The 16,279-nt window shown below is 37.3% G+C and overlaps 2 protein-coding genes across 13 annotated transcripts in view; one reads left to right on the top strand and one right to left on the bottom strand.

The window, feature by feature from the left end:
- Window positions 1–666: 666 nt before the first annotated feature.
- The window catches only part of LOC131203551 (histone PARylation factor 1), an 82,591-nt gene continuing 66,978 nt past the window's right edge, over window positions 667–16,279 (bottom strand). For 5 of the 9 annotated variants that reach the window (XM_058193900.1, XM_058193905.1, XM_058193904.1 and 2 more), the window contains one exon: window positions 676–5,029. In XM_058193900.1, coding sequence (XP_058049883.1) covers window positions 4,871–5,029 — 159 coding nt within the window. In that variant the 3' untranslated portion in view covers window positions 676–4,870. Of the gene's footprint in view, window positions 5,030–16,279 lie in introns of all 9 variants that reach the window. The other 4 variants (XM_058193913.1, XM_058193915.1, XM_058193907.1 and 1 more) reach the window with 3 other exon arrangements.
- The window catches only part of CLCN3 (chloride voltage-gated channel 3), a 32,034-nt gene continuing 29,910 nt past the window's right edge, over window positions 14,156–16,279 (top strand). For 3 of the 4 annotated variants that reach the window (XR_009156417.1, XM_058193898.1, XM_058193899.1), the window contains exon 1: window positions 14,181–14,275. Coding sequence is in view for 2 of the 4 variants with exons in the window: in XM_058193898.1 (XP_058049881.1) it covers window positions 14,209–14,275 (67 nt within the window). In the remaining 2 variants the exon portion in view is untranslated. Of the gene's footprint in view, window positions 14,276–16,279 lie in introns of all 4 variants that reach the window. The other variant, XR_009156416.1, reaches the window with a different exon arrangement.

Here is a 16,279-nt window from a genome sequence, read left to right as displayed (position 1 = left end):
AATGCCTTGGTAAGGCCACACTTGGAATATTGCATCCAGTTTTGGTCGCCACGATGTAAAAAAGATGTTGAGACTCTAGAAAGAGTGCAGAGAAGAGCAACAAAGATGATTAGGGGACTGGAGGATAAAACATGAAGAACGGTTGCAAGAACTGGGTATGTCTAGTTTAATAAAAAGAAGGACTAGGGGAGACATGATAGCTGTGTTCCAATATCTCAGGGGCTGCCACAAAGAAGAGGGAGTTGGGCTGTTCTCCAAAGCACCTGAGGGTAGAACAAGAAGCAATGGGTGGAAACTGATCAAAGAAAGAAGCAACTTAGAACTAAGGAGAAATTTCCTGACAGTTAGAACAATTAATAAGTGGAACGACTTGCCTTCAGAAGTTGTGAATGCTCCAACACTGGAAATTTTTAAGAAAATGTTGGATAACCATCTGACTGAGATGGTGTAGGGTTTCCTGCCTGGGCAGGGGGTTGGACTAGAAGGCCTCCAAGGTCCCTTCCAACTCTGTTGTTATGTTATGTTATGTTATGTTAAGTAAAGGAAACTTGATATCCTGAGTAAGTTGAGCAATAATGCATGCTCCCTGAAATAATATTTAAAGCGGGATTGGCATTTTGTTGTAATAATTAAAAGTAATTGACTTAAATAATTTAAATTCTAATTATTAAAATTGTATATTTTGAGTCCTGTATTGAAGCTTTTATTTATATCATCAATCTTATACATTAATTTTATATTTCTTATTGATAAGAATTATTGATAAGAATCATTAAGGTGGTTATCTTATTGATAAATCTAATCATGGCTATATTTGATTACCATTGCTATATAAAAGTGGATATTAAAAGTGAGTAATCGAAAGCACAACAAATTCATATAATGGACATTTAGTATCAACATGTAATTAATTCACTTCTTAACATACTGCTACATCCTCCCATTTTTAAACTTTTATATTTTACAAAAGACTTTTAAAAAACGAATAACAGACTCATATCCTGAATCCATCCATGTTAAGGAATCCCTTTTATACCTGGGAAATACATTTAGCAATATTCAATAGTTACAGTTCTTTCCAAAATATTATTTGTCTGTGAATTATGAATTGAAACCAAACCACAGTTATGGCTGCACAAGATCCAATGAACAAGAAATTGTATTTTCTGATGAATTAACTTCATTCTTATATCAGAAATATGTGTTATGCCTCTTAAAACATGGATCTATTGATTTTCTAAAATGGGATATGCTGATTCTGTGGCCCACGCTTTAGCTATATAATGCTGGCCTTCTTTCTATTTCATATCAAATAGAATTATAATTGTTGATTTCACTTCAAACATTGGATCTTTTAAAGATTGGTAGGTATCTCTGAGGATGGGCTAAGGCCAATTTAAGCAGACCAGTCTCTTGTCTGTGTGTGTGTATATGTGTTCAAATTTGGATTATTCCACAACAATCTCTTGGATATGATTTTGGAAATAAGAACAATAATATGTCTAGCATTTTTCAGGTGTGGAAATGAAGATCCTTATTTAATATACTTGAACTCGAAAACTTGTCAAGCTTTTTTAAAGCTTAAAACCACCTAATGATTAAGCTTGTAGAAATAATAATGTTCCTTCTTCAGTTGCCAAAAATCCTTATGTTGAGTCTCATGATTATTCTTTTTTAAAGTATTACATTGCAAAAGTGGAAAGCCACTATCTTGATACACGTGAGATTCAAAAGCTGAATTCAGTCGTTTATTTCCAGGCTGAAAGAAAATTTAACATTATATGCATACAAATTCTATGTTTGTTACCATAGTTGTAAATTTCAACAGTTTTCATAAGATCTTTAAGCTTTAAAAGAGACAGTTTTATTTAGCTTTTTGCATTGGCTAAGTGATTAAAATGGCATTCTTAAAATGAAATATATTAAATGACTGCAAACTTTTCATTTTTTGAATGAATAAAAATTCATTATTTTAAGCCATTTTGTGATTTGTGTATGCTACTTTGTAATAATTTACAGCTCTAGGTGTAAACATAAAAAGTGAGCATCAGATAGAAGAGGTTGTATTTATTTTTCTTTTCTTAGAGAAACGAATCTCTAATATTTGGACTGTATAAAGAACAAGCTGTAAGGCTAATATGGCTGCCTATTCAGACATGAATAGAAGCTGATGTTGCTTGATTTAGCCTGGACTTCCTTAAACCAGTTTATTCTGCTTTACTTCAGGCTTAGTCACCTTCAAAAACAGCAGACTTCATAAATTAAGTCTGCTGTTCCACCTTTAAGCACCCCTAGATTGTAGTCAGTAGCAACCAGGCTGCAATAATTTCCCTTTGATGACATCATCGAACTTGGAAGAACGGAGTTGCTGCAATAAGCCGCACACAGTCCAAATCCTGATTGAATATGGCAGCTTCCCAGTCTGCTGCTGTGCTATAAGAAACGCCGTGGCTGTTGTGCTCTTAAAACCCCTTTTGTCAAGCTCATGGAAGTATCTTCTGATCCTTATTTACCATACGATGGGGGAGGAGATGGCATTCCATTAAGAGAGTTGCATAAAAGAGGTATAGCAAATTTGTTGTGATTTAGTTTCTTTTATCTTTTTGTCATGTGGCCAGTTGCTTTCAGAGTGAGAGAGAAGGTTTTTGTTTTTGTTTTTTAAACCTCTGCATTTTTGGCAAGCCTCTCTCATTTGTTTTACACTAGATCTACCAACATGGGTTGTGCTTCCTTGTTGATAAGCCATTTTTTTCTTAAGATCATCAGCAAGCGACTCCTATCTTCGGTATCTGGTTTTATTTTTTAAAAAACAGAAGGCTTAAGCTTTGATGTAAATTGTGTAATACTATAACCCCATAGTAATGGCTGCCATAACTAGAATGACTAGAATTAATCAAGGAAGCTATTTTGACTCCTCAGTGAAAGAGAATGCTGTTCTTACTAGGCGTTGAAGTCTCTCTAAATGCTGTTTAGCATTAACTCCTTCATGGCATTCTGACTGTTCGGTGAAATATGAATTTACTGCATGATTTAAAACAAATCCTTTATTGTAAAAACAAAATGGGTTATATTGGTTTTTATTTTCAATCTTGGGAAGTTTTGATTTCAATGCTATTTTTCTACTGCTATGCCATTTAAAAAATTGAATACTTTAAAAATATTTTTATGCCTTTTCCTTTATTAGGTGCTTTGAAGCATTGTTAGAGGATGAGCGGTTTTCAGGTTATGGGAGAAGGAGAGGGTGTAATTGGGGGAGCTTACAATTCATAGGGAGTTTGTTGTTAAAATAGTAACAGACATGTATTTTTCTGATTAATATGGCTGCTGCAGTCTAAATGAGTGATTGTGACATGGAGTGATTATGCAAAAGAGCACACAAATATGATAGGCAGTTTTTAAAAATATAACACTGTTTCTTCTTCCAGTTTCAGCATTTATCGTGGAAGCTGCTGTCTTAGCTTAAATCTATGAGCTAGAGGAAAAAGTATTAATAAAGTAGCACTAGTGAAGCTTTCTATTTTATTTCTATAATATTGGGCTTCCTTGAAAGGAAGGAAGCACTCTTTTAAGTATTTTTTTTTCAGCAACCCTGAATAAACTAAATTAATTAAAATAAAATATTACTGACATTTATTTCAAAGATGTGTGGGCTTTTTTCTGATAACTTTATTCATATGTATAATGAATAAAATGTTCAAATAGGATTAGGGTGTGCCTGGACTTTGCCCTAAATGTACTAAGACTGTTTATGCCTTTCATTTCGTATTTATTTAAAACTGAACAATAGGTTATCATTTCTGTGACATATCAGATTGAATTCTTATATAACCAGACAAAGTAAATTTCTGGTGAGTTACTGCTAAAAAAATTCATATGACTGTTATATGGCATTTAAACTGAAAGAAATGCTTTGTTCTACACATAGTTTGACTAGTATATTCTGTGCTTTATTGCAGTGTATGTATATTAGGTGATTTGATTTTGATGTAAATTTTCAATCTGTTAGCATTTGTTGATAAATATGTTTGATTTGAGTCTGATTTGGGGATATAATCTTGTTTTGTTTGAATGGTGATTCTTCTGTAAGAATGTAAGGATAGCCATCAGCCAAGGCCCATTTGACACCAGGATTTTGTTTCTCACCATGGCCTATAAATTCTGGGCGCTATGCAATAAGGAAGTGGAATTATATCCTTCTCCTGCTATTATCCTCTGCCATTGGTATTTGAAGACATGCTGCCATATTTCAAAATGCTAATTCATTGATGGTGAATCTAAGATGCACATGTCAAAGGGAAGATACCATACCATTTTGGATAACATACCAACATCCACCAACACCTGAAAACAACTGTCTGGAAAGCACACTTCATTCTTGAACGACTTTTGGAAACTGCAGAGGCCATGCAAGAATAGGGTGTGCTTTTGTATGGCCTCTGGAACCTCTGAAAATCATGTGAGAACCAGGTGTTCTGTCAAGCAGTTTTCAACAGCTGTAGAAGAACATTCTCTGAAGCCACTTTAAGAACAAAAGCCTTGTGTGACCTGGTGTTGCCTTGGGTAGAAAATACTGAAAGAAGTGTCATGCAGCATATCTTGGGGATCACACACATGACTGGACTGTATTTTTTAAAAAATTAAATAAAAAATTACCTATTTTTTCTGAGGGAGGTGGCATATCAGCAGGATCAAATTAGGCATTTTTTTTTCACATGCTGAGCCCAAAAAGGTTCACCATCACTGGTCTAACCCTGTTGGAAAACTACAGAGTAGTAGGTCTAGTTTTCTTTTCTAGCCTGTCAAGTTAGTGGCTAATACCATGCGTTGCAGTATTGAATTCCACAAGTTAACTACGTATGTTGTGAAGAAGCTATTTTGTGTTTGAAATCTCCAAGCATCTTAAATGGATGAGCCTTGATCCAGTGGTGAAATCTGAACCGGCTGAACTGCTACCGTCTCCAAACCACCCGCTGCCATCGCTACTGGATCGGCCGGTCTGATCCAGGAGCATTTCATCCCCGCCTTGATCCTAACATTTTGAAAGAGAAGAAAAACTCCAATTAGTTCAAATAGGGATGTAACTCTCACCAGCTGAACAATATAATTATGAAATCGTAAAACAATTTTCTTTCCTGTCATGCTGACAATGGAGCTACAGATTCCATTTCTCTTTTTTTATGCAGGTTAAATGTTGCAAAAATATTCTCATCAATTATTAGATATATAAATGCTCTATTGAATGCTTGATACTAGGTTACCTAGACTTCATTTTGTTCTCTTTCTTTCTTACATTATAATATCTCAAATTGTTCTTTCCTTTTGAAATGCTGCTGTTAATTTTAAAATATAATCACTTGTGCAGAGCACAAAAAATAAAATTAAATATATTTGTTCATAAAAAAAACTATGCAGCTTATTTTTTTAAAAAAGAAACATTTATTCAACCCTGTAGTCTTTCCATTGCTCAGTCATTCAAATGTTAAGAATAGTTGGTACAGTCAGGATAATCTATAGGTGGAAATTTATGTGTGAGCTTTATAATGTCTAGTAGACATTGTTTCAAAGAGACTTGATTTAAAAGAACTGAAGGACAGGAAGCCAGTCTTTATCTCTTTCTTTTTGAAACTTTGTTCATCTGCATTGTACTTCATTATTAGGTTTCTCATTTCTAATTATAAGTTATTATGACTGTGTTACTGGGAAATTAATTTCAAATATTTTAATCAAATATTACAAAGAATGAGGTTTTGTTAAAAATTGCAAAACCATTAGGGAATAAAAGGTTTATACATAAGACAGTTAATATAACTATGGAGATTGTTGCCTTTTATTGGTTGCTTTATTATATGTTCTGTAGAAATTCAATTCTGTGATTGATTGATTGATTGATTGATTGATTTAAGGAACTGATAGGGCCCCCCATCATATCATATACACAGTAATACAGACTTTCAGTAACAGCCAATCAAAACATAACAAATACCCATAATTGTATTCCAAGTTCTTCCAATTAAGCAAAAGACCCAGTAAATCTTCCCATTAACTTTTCTAGTTGGTGGAACAAAATAAAATATTTTCAGGTCTCATATCTCAGCAATCTATATTATATAAGTTGCTATATTATAGTAGCAAGTGTATCTTAATGAATATAGAATCAATTCAGTTGGAAAATGGAAATATAGTGAAGGAAAAAGTGGTTGTTGAGATATGGGGCCTACACTTGTGACCATTGCAGCTTCCCCATGTATGTGATCAGAATTCAGGCTTCTTCCTTTTATTGTTCCTCACTATAAATGTTATAGCAACTATTCTCATGTATGCTTTTGCTGTGTTCCATATGTTTTGTAATGACGTATCTTCTTTCCTATTTTCTTCAAAGAAGAATCTCATTTGTTTTTCCCAACATCTGCCTAAATTCTATATCTTTTAATATCAATAGGTTCAGAGTCCATCTTATACTTTTCTTTCGTCCTTTCCAGGTGATTCTCATTGGATTGTGATCTGCCCATAAATTTGTATCTATTTCTACCTCATATACATTAGTATTTAATTCCATCGACATCCATACCATATCTATTCTAGACCAGGATTAGTGTCTATTAGAATAGAATGTGTATTGGTTCCCCCCCCCCCCCGGGTTCCTCTCTCTCCATACATCTTGTATGTTTAACTCTTCTGCCATTTTAAAGAAAGTTCTAGGTAGAATCCTTTTTACTCCTTTCCTTATTCTGTTACTTTTATAGTCCATTTAATCTATTATCACATTGAATTCTCCTAAGAGACAAAGATTATCACATTCCATATCACATATAGTATTATGTAGGTTTTTTTATAAAATTGTTCTTGTCCATTATTCGATGCGTAGATTGCAAGTAGGAGTACCCATTTTTCATTTAATGTTACTTCCACAATCAAGATCCTTCCTTCTTCATCATCATATATTTGGTTAGCCTGAATTGTTTCTTTAACATACAAATGAAACTCAAAAAATTAGAATATCGTGCAAAAGTTCATTTATTTCAGTAAGGCAACTTAAAAGGTGAAACTAATATATGAGATAGATTCATTACATGCAAAGCGAGATAGTTCACGCCTTGATTTGTCATAATTTTGATGATTATGGCTTACAGCTCATGAAAACCCCAAATTCACAATCTCAGAAAATTAGAATATTGTGAAAAGGTTCAATATTGTAGGCTCAAAGTGTCCCACTCTAATCAGCTAATTAAGCCATAACACCTGCAAAGGGTTCCTGAGCCTTTAAATGGTCTCCCAGTCTGGTTCAGTAGGAATCACAATCATGGGAAAGACTGCTGACCTGACAGTTGTGCAGAAAACCATCACTGACACCCTCCATAAGGACGGAAAGCTTCAAAAGGTAATTGCAAAAGAAGTTGGATGTTCCAAAGTGCTGTATCAAAGCACATTAATAGAAAGTCATGTGGAAGGGAGAAGTGTGGAAGAAAAAGGTGCACAAGCAGCAGGGATGACCGCAGCCTGGAGAGGATTGTCAGGAAAAGGCCATTCAAAAGTGTTGGGGACTTTCACAAGGAGTGGACTGAGGCTGGAGTCAATGCATCAAGAGCCACCACACACAGACGGATCCTGGACATGGGCTTCAAATGTCGAATTCCTCTTGTCAAGCCTCTCCTGAACAACAAACAAGACGTCACAAGCGTCTTACTTGGGCTAAAGAAAGAACTGGTCTGTTGCTCAGTGGTCCAAAGTCCTCTTTTCTGATGAGAGCAACTTTTGCATCTCATTTGGAAACCAAGGACCTAGAGTCTGGAGGAAGAATGAAGAGGCACACACCGCAAGATGCTTGAAGTCCAGTGTGAAGTTTCCACAGTCTGTGTTATATAATATAATATAACAACAGAATTGGAAGGGACCTTGGAGGCCTTCTAGTCCAACCCCCTGCCCAGGCAGGAAACCCTACACCATCTCAGATGGTTATCCAACATTTTCTTAAAAATTTCCAGTGTTGGAGTATTCACAACTTCTGCAGGCAAGTCGTTCCATTGATTAATTGTTCTAACTGTCAGGAAATTTCTCCTTAGTTCTAAGTTGCTTCTTTCCTTGATCAGTTTCCACCCATTGCTTCTTGTTCTACCCTCAGGTGCTTTGGAGAACAGCCCGACTCCCTCTTCTTTGTGGCAAACCCTGAGATATTGGAACACTGCTATCATGTCTCCCCTAGTCCTTCTTTTTATTAAACTAGACATACTGAGTTCCTGCAACCGTTCTTCATATGTTTTATCCTCCAGTCCCCTAATCATCTTTGTTGCTCTTCTCTGTACTCTTTCTAGAGTCTCAACATCTTTTTTACATCATGGCGACCAAAACTGGATGCAGTATTCCAAGTGTGGCCTTACCAAGACATTATAAAGCGGCACTAACACTTCACGTGATCTTGATTCTATCCCTCTGTTTATGCAGCCCAGAACTGTGTTGGCTTTTTTAACAGCTGCTGCACACTGCTGGCTCATATCTAAATGGTTATCCACTAGGACTCCAAGATCCCTCTCACAAGTACTACTATTGAGCAAGGTACCACATATACGGTAGCTGTGCATTTTGATTTTGTTTGCCTAAATGTAGAACCTTACAATTTTCACTGTTGAATTTCATTTTGTTAGATAGCGCCCAATGTTCAAGTCTGTCAAGATCTTTCTGTAACTTGAGCCCATCTTCTGGAGTGTTGGCTATTCCTGCCAGCTTGGTGTCATCTGCAAATTTGATGAGTTCCCCATCTATCCCCTCGTCCAAGTCATTGATGAAGATGTTGAAGAGTACTGGGCCTAAAACAGAGCCTTGGGGTACTCCACTGCATACTTCCCTCCATGTGGATGTAGTTCCGTTGAGGACTACACGTTGAGTGCGGTTGGTCAGCCAGTTACAAATCCAGCTGGTGGTGGTGCTGTCTAACCCACATTAGTAGGTTATGGTCTACTTTATCAAATGCTTTACTGAAGTCCAAGTAAATTATATCAACAGCATTCCTCTGGTCTACTAATTTTGTCATTTTGTCAAAGAATGCAATAAGATTAGTCTGGCATGATCTGTTTTTGACAAACCCATGTTGGCTTTTGGTTATTACTTTGTTTGCTTCTAGGTGTTTGGTGATTCGTTGCTTGATTATCTTTTCCAGAATCTTCCCCGGTATTGAGGTCAGGCTGATAGGTCTGTAGTTTCCTGGATCTGTTTTTTTTCCTTTTTTGAAGATGGGAACTACATCAGCTCTTTTCCAGTCCTCTGGCAGCTCCCCTGTGCTCCAGGATCTTTGAAAGATATAGTTCAGTGGTTCTGAGATCACGTCTGCCAGTTCCTTCAGAACCTTGGGGTGTAATCCATCCGGTCCTGGTGATTTGAATTTGTCTAGGGTAGACAGGTGTTCACTTACCATTTTTTTCCCTATTTTAACTTGTGTTTCTAATTAAAATTAGTATTGATTTGGGGAGTCATGTCATCTGCTGGTGTTGGTCCACTGTGCTTCATTAAGTCCAGGGTCAACACAGCCATCTACCAGGAGATTTTGGAGCACATCATGCTTCCTTCCACAGACGAGCTTTATGGGGATGCTGACTTAATTTCCAGCTGGACATGGCTCCTGCCCACACTGCCAAAAGTACCAAAACCTGGTTCAATGCCCATGGGATTACTGTGCTTGATTGGCCAGCAAACTTGCCTGACCTTAATCCTATAGAGAATCTATGGAGTATTGCCAAGAGAAAGATGAGAGACATGAGACCGAACAATGCAGAAGAGCTGAAGGCTGCTATTGAAGCATCCTAGTCTTCCATAACACCACAGCAGGCTGATAGCATCCATGCCACGCCACATTGAGGCAGTAATCGATTCAAAGGGGGGCCAAACCAAGTACTGAGTACATATGCATGTTTATACTTTTCAGAGGTCTGATATTGTTCTATGTACAAACCTTGTTTTATGGATTTCATGTAATATTCTAATTTTCTGAGATTGTGAATTTGGGGTTTTCATGAGCTGTCAGCCATAATCATCAAAATTATGACAAATCAAGGCGTGAACTATCTTGCTATGCATGCAATGAGTCTATCTCATATATTAGTTTCACCTTTTAAGTTGCATTACTGAAATAAATGAACTTTTGCACGATATTCTAATTTTTTGAGTTTCACCTGTATAACATCACTCCTCTCTTTTTTTGTTGTGATAACAAAACAAATAGTTTCCCCAATTTAGTTCCCCAATTCCCCAGTAATTGTTTGTTTTTCTTTTATATGGACTTCTTGTAATTATATTATATCTAGCTTCAATCTATGTAATTTATAGAAGGTTTTCTTCCTTTTTTTGGGTGAGTTCAATCCATTGAAGTTTAATGAAGTATCTTAAATTCTTCTTGCATTGTTCTATCTATATCTGGGTCTTATACTCCTGGTTGCTCTTATTTTTCTCAATTATTTGGGTCTTGCTCCATTGCTTTCTGTTTGGTTCCTTTTTCTTTTTCACTTTCCTTTTGCTGCACTTTCTTTTCTTCTGTAGCAAGCATTCCTTGATATCTATCTTCTATTACTTCCCTCTTTTCCAGTTCCTCTTCGGTGCCGAAATGCTGATTGTAGAACACAGTCGTTTTATCCAGTGACTCCAATCTATGTCTCTTTTCATGCCACGGGACCAGTATTTTTTCCAGGATCAACTATCTGAAATTTATGTTATACTTAGTCAACAATGTAGTTAAAAATTGGTGCTGCTTCTGCAACTCTCTAACTCTTCTTGGGACTTGCTTCAGAACTACCAATTGTTTCCCTTTATACTGTACTGGCTTGTCTCTTGTCTTGTTGAGCACTTCGTCCTTCATCGATTTCTTCATGAATCTTATGTGTACTTCCTTTGGTAGTTTGTGTCTCCTTGCGTAGTTCCTATGTATTCTATATGCTTTGTCGATTTCTATCTCTTCTTTCTCTGTCCCTAATGCCTTTGCTAGTAACTCTGCCATAACGTCCGGTAAGTCTTCCCCTTTCTCCTCTTCTACATTCTGGAATCTTAGATAATGTGCTGCTTTTTCTATCTCTAGCAATATTACTGTGATGTCTAACTCTTTATTTTCCTGGGTTAGTCTATTGTTTATTTCATCTACTCTTTTTTTCTTCTTTCTCCAGCCTCGCTTCTATTTCCTGTATTTTCTGTTCATTTTTTGTAATCAATTGCTGGAAATTTTCAAACTTTTCATCCATCTTTTGTATCTTTTTTTAAAAATTCTCCCTTATTGTTTCTCACTTCTATTCCCTCTTCATTTCGTCGTGGTTTTTTGTCATGTTCTCCTGCATTGATTGAAGCATAGTCTGCAATTCTTTAAATGGATTTGATCTCTCCATTTTTAACATATCTTCTATTGACCTCTGATTAGATGGACCTGAGGTGGCCGATCATGATGTGGAGGCAGGTTTCCTCCCTAACCCTATCTTTGTTAGGTTTGTTGTGCTTGTTATAGTCAATAATTTTACCTCAGATTTTTTTAAATATCCAATACCTCCAATCACCTTTTAACATGTATATAACCCTCCAGCACTCCAAATCTCGCTTTACCTATAGGTATAGAAAAAGAAGTAAACGTCTTTCAGATCCAATCCCACTTCAATCCTCCCTTTAGACCAATCTTTTTGTAATCCTCAATGTCTTGTATACAATTAGAAGAGAAAATAATAATAATAGTAATCATTATCATCATCCATCAAACTGTAGAAGGAGAAAAACAAAGTTTGAATGATTATGTGAACCAAAGCACAGAAAGATTGCTGCAGGCTGTGAAAACGGAGAACATTATAAAAACAACAGAAACAAAGGCAGAATATAAGGAAAAACAGTTGGATGACAGATTAAATGGATAGAAAACCAAAGCTCTGCATGGACAGCACTTGAAAAACATTGAAGGAAAAGGTGATAACAACTTGACATGGGGATGACTTAAGAGAGGAACCTTCAAGAAGAAATGGAAGCTTTAATACTTGCTGCTCAAGAACAAGTATTACAAACTAATAGCATAAAAGCGAAAATACAAAAATCCATTGTCAATCCAAACTGGCAAATTTGCAATGACAAAGTTGAAACTGTTTCACACTTAATATGTGAGTGCAGCAAAATCACACAAAGTGATTACAAAGCTAGACACGATCAAGTTGCTAAATTAGTCCACTGGTCACTATGTAAAAAATACGACATACCTGTATCCGAAAAGTCATGGGAGCACAAAGTGGAAAAAGTTACTGAAAATGAGATGGGGAAGATCTTGTGGGACTTTTGAATGCAGACGGAACATAATACTATGTTCCAAATACAATCATTTGGAACATAATACACTAGATATCATGGTTGAAGCATACAGTTTAATGATATCACTGAACCAGGAGACATAACAGTCGAGGAAAAGGAATTGGAAAAAATTAGGAAATATTGTGACCTGGCCATCGAAACTACACAGCTATGAATGAAACATGTAACGGTGATGCCCATTGTCATCAGGTTACTTAATACCATGTCCAAGAATTTTACAAAACACATCAAGAAATTGCAGCTTCCTGCAATGACACCAGAGGAACTGCAAAAAACTACACTTCATATATTTTGAGAAGATACTTGGTTGATACCTAGGATGCTGGCAGCAACCTATATCAACCATTAGTATCAGTCAAGGGTATTTGGACACATTTTTAAATGTTCAGTTGACTGAGTTTCATGTTTAATGAATAAAAGAATAATAATAGTAATAGTAATAATAATAATAATCCTCCTCCTCATCATCATCATCCCAAAATAAGAAGGAATTTGTAATCCAAAAGTGACCATTATATTTGTCCTTAATGTTCTACTTTATCTGTCCAATAGTATTATGAGTTCATTAAGAGTGTTTATAATCCACAATGCCTGTTAAATCGCCAACCTCCAATACCTCAGTATTCGAAAGAGATAGAGATAGGCAGCACTTAATCTTTAGTCCACATTATTTGTAATCCACCACAGGTCAGCCAAGGTTACAGGTTATATCTAGGAAAAGAGAAAGGAAAAAAAGTGGTATTCGTCACTTCCACAGTCCTTCAGTTTTATATCCTCTTTGCCCAGTAGATGTCCTCCTTGCTACTTTCTTCTCTTCTCATAGTACTTTATATGTCATTACAAGGAGGGGGAGATACTTTATTTTCTCTATTTAACCCAAAGTCTAGGAAAGTGACTCAATATAATTGCAAATTGTCTCTATCCAAAGTTACGTCTGTCCAAATCTTCTTTTCTAAAGTCCAGTCCAGTCTCTCTGGTTTTTTTTTTTAACAACAACTCTCCCTTCATTCCTTCCTTATTATTATGGATCTTAACTGCTCTGCGTTTTTCCTCACCGCTTCAAAGGTGGGGGAGGGAAAAGAAATTCCCTTCCCTCCTTCTCTCTGGAGTCCCCCTTTCTTCTTAAATCAGCTTTGGTGGAAGTTGTAAAGAAACTTCATCCAGGTCCAATCCACTGCTTTCTTCTGCTTTCTCCATGCTTGCTCCGACCAGTTGTCACCACTTCGGTTCGGCCATTAATGGTCATCTTCTTCTCCACCTTCTTTCAGGAAGGATTACTCCTGACCAGCAAAACAGGCCAATGCCTGTTTGCGATCAATGGAGAATCCTTCCTCTCCCGTCGCCCCTGCAGGGTGACTTTGGCTCCTAGGAATCCCCCAGATGGACAGAAACCAGCTGTACTCTGCGTAGATCCCGTTTGCACACCTGTTCATGATGACACTAACTGGCTCCTCCCCAATGACTTGTGATCATTGCAGCTTCCCCATTGTATATTATCAGAATTCAGGCGCTTGGAAACCATTATGTATTTATAACAGTTATGGTATCCTGTGGTGATGTAATTGCCATTTGCAACCTTCCCAGTTGGCTTCTGGCAAGCAAAGTAAATGGGGGAAGCCAGATTGCAGTTGTTAAGTGAATCATTGCAGTTGTTAAGACAATCACGATTCACTTAACTGTAACTGAATGATTCACTTAACTATGGCAAGAAAGGTAATAAAATGGGCCAAAACGTACTTAACTGTTTTGCTTAGTAACAGAAATTTGGGGCTGAATTGTGGTCGTAAATTCAGGACTACCTGTACTGTATCTTTGTTAATAAAATTAAGATTTGTGTTAATCTAAACTATACATTGTATCTAGATCAACAGCAAGAAAAAAGAATCGGCATGGGAAATGACAGAGAGTTTATATGATGCATGGTCAGGATGGCTGGTTGTGACACTAACTGGATTGGCATCAGGTAGGAACTTATTTTTTAAAAATTATAATCCTAAATATTTTGATTCAGAAATAAATTATGTTGAATCCAGTAGAAACCTACTCTGAGGAAAAAGCTCACGATTCCATCTAAGGAAGACCTTGCTTAGCAACTGCCTTGGGCAATGACTGTTCAAAGTTCCAGTGGTGATAAAAAAGTAACTCTTCTTGCTAATTATCCCAGGGATGGGGAGAACATTCCAAAGGACAAGGGAATAGAGAAAAGGTGTTATAAGATTTGCCCTTTTCCTCAACTCCCTCCAAGTTCAGTTCCAGAAATCTTCCCCACCATTTGGGCTCATCCAGCTGTTTGTGATTATATTCTTCTGATACTGTAAAGCAGATGTATTAAACACGCAGCCCATGGGCCGGATGCTGCTTGCAATAGGCCACAGCAATGGCCCGCGGGGCCGTGGTGGAGATGATGAGGGACCGGCCACTGCTTCCCAGGGCCCAATCATGCCCATTCAGTCAGCTGTGATGACCAGGCCATGCCCACCCCAACCTCCCAAGGGCAAACAAACTCTTCATGTGGTGACGGGATCGAGTTTGACACTTCTGCTCTAGAGCGGAAAGAGCTCCCAAAATACTTTCAGCATGTCAATTGTCCCACTAGAGGCAAGAATACTTTAGACCATTGCTACACAACACTAAAAGATGCTTATCGGTCCTTACCATGAGCAGTTGTGGGACACTCTGATCATTGCATGATTCACCTTGTACCTGCTTACAGGCAAAGACTTAACACCACAAAACCAACAATTAAATCAGTGAAGACCTGGACGGAGGAGGCAAAGTTAAAGCTACAGGCTGCCTTGACTGCACTGATTGGAATGTTTTTGAAAGTACCTCTGCAGACTTAGATGAACTCACAGATGCTGTAACATCATGTGTCAGCTTCTGTGAAAACCTATGTGTACTGACAAAGAACTTGCGAATATACAGTAACAAAAAACTTTGGTTCACAGCTAAATTTAAGCAGCTACATCGTTCCAAAGAGGAAGCCTACAGAAAAGATGGTAAAATGCTGTACAATCAGGCCAGAAATGTATTAACAAGGGAGATCAGAGCAGCAAAAAGAAGCTACTCTGAAAAGCTAAAGAATCAGTTCTCAACAAATGAACCAGCAAAGAGGTAGAAAAGGAAACTACAGCCACCTATCTCCACAACCCCCATCTCAGACACACCAACAACAGCCAAGCCTCCTACAACTGACCCCATCCCGTTGGGTTCACAACCCCTAGTGATCACAGAAAAAGAAGTGCAGGACCTATTTCACAGACAAAAGCCAGGAAAAGCTCCAGGCCCAGACAAAATAACTCCTCCTTGCTTAAAAGTCTGTGCTGACCAATTGGCCCCCATCCTCACCCATATTTTCAATAAATCACTAGAGATGTGCTATGTTCCTTCTTGCTTCAAATGCTCTACCATCATCCCAGTGCCGAAGAAGCCCACCATCAAGGAACTGAATGACTACAGACCAGTTGCTTTAACATCTGTAGTCATGAAAACCTTTGAAAGGCTAGTGCTGTCCCACTTGAAAACCATCACAGATCCGCTCTTAGACCCTTTGCAATTTGAATACTGAGCAAATAAATCAACAGATGATGCTGTTAATATGGCTCTGCACTACATCCTACAACAACTTGAATCTCCAAAGAACTACGCAAAAGCCTCTTTGTAGGCTTTAGTTCAGCATTCAATACCATCATTCCAGACACGCTTCTAACTAAGCTAAACCAGCTACAGGTACCTGAACACACTTGTAAGTGGATCATAAGCTTCCTAACAAACAAGAAGCAGCAGGTGAAGCTAAACAGAATCACATCAGATACCTGTACAATTAGCACAAGGGCTCTCCAAGGCTGTGTGCTCTCCCCACTTGTTCTTCTCTCTGTATACCAATGACTGCATCTCTACTGATCCATCTGTTAAACTACTGAAGTTTGCAGATGACACAAGAGTGATCGGTCTCATTCGAGACAAT

Source organism: Ahaetulla prasina, chromosome 8 (assembly GCF_028640845.1).
Source record: "Ahaetulla prasina isolate Xishuangbanna chromosome 8, ASM2864084v1, whole genome shotgun sequence".
Classification (NCBI taxonomy): domain Eukaryota; kingdom Metazoa; phylum Chordata; class Lepidosauria; order Squamata; family Colubridae; genus Ahaetulla; species Ahaetulla prasina.
Note: the sequence above shows the minus strand (reverse complement) of the source record. Positions and strands in the feature narration are given on the sequence as shown.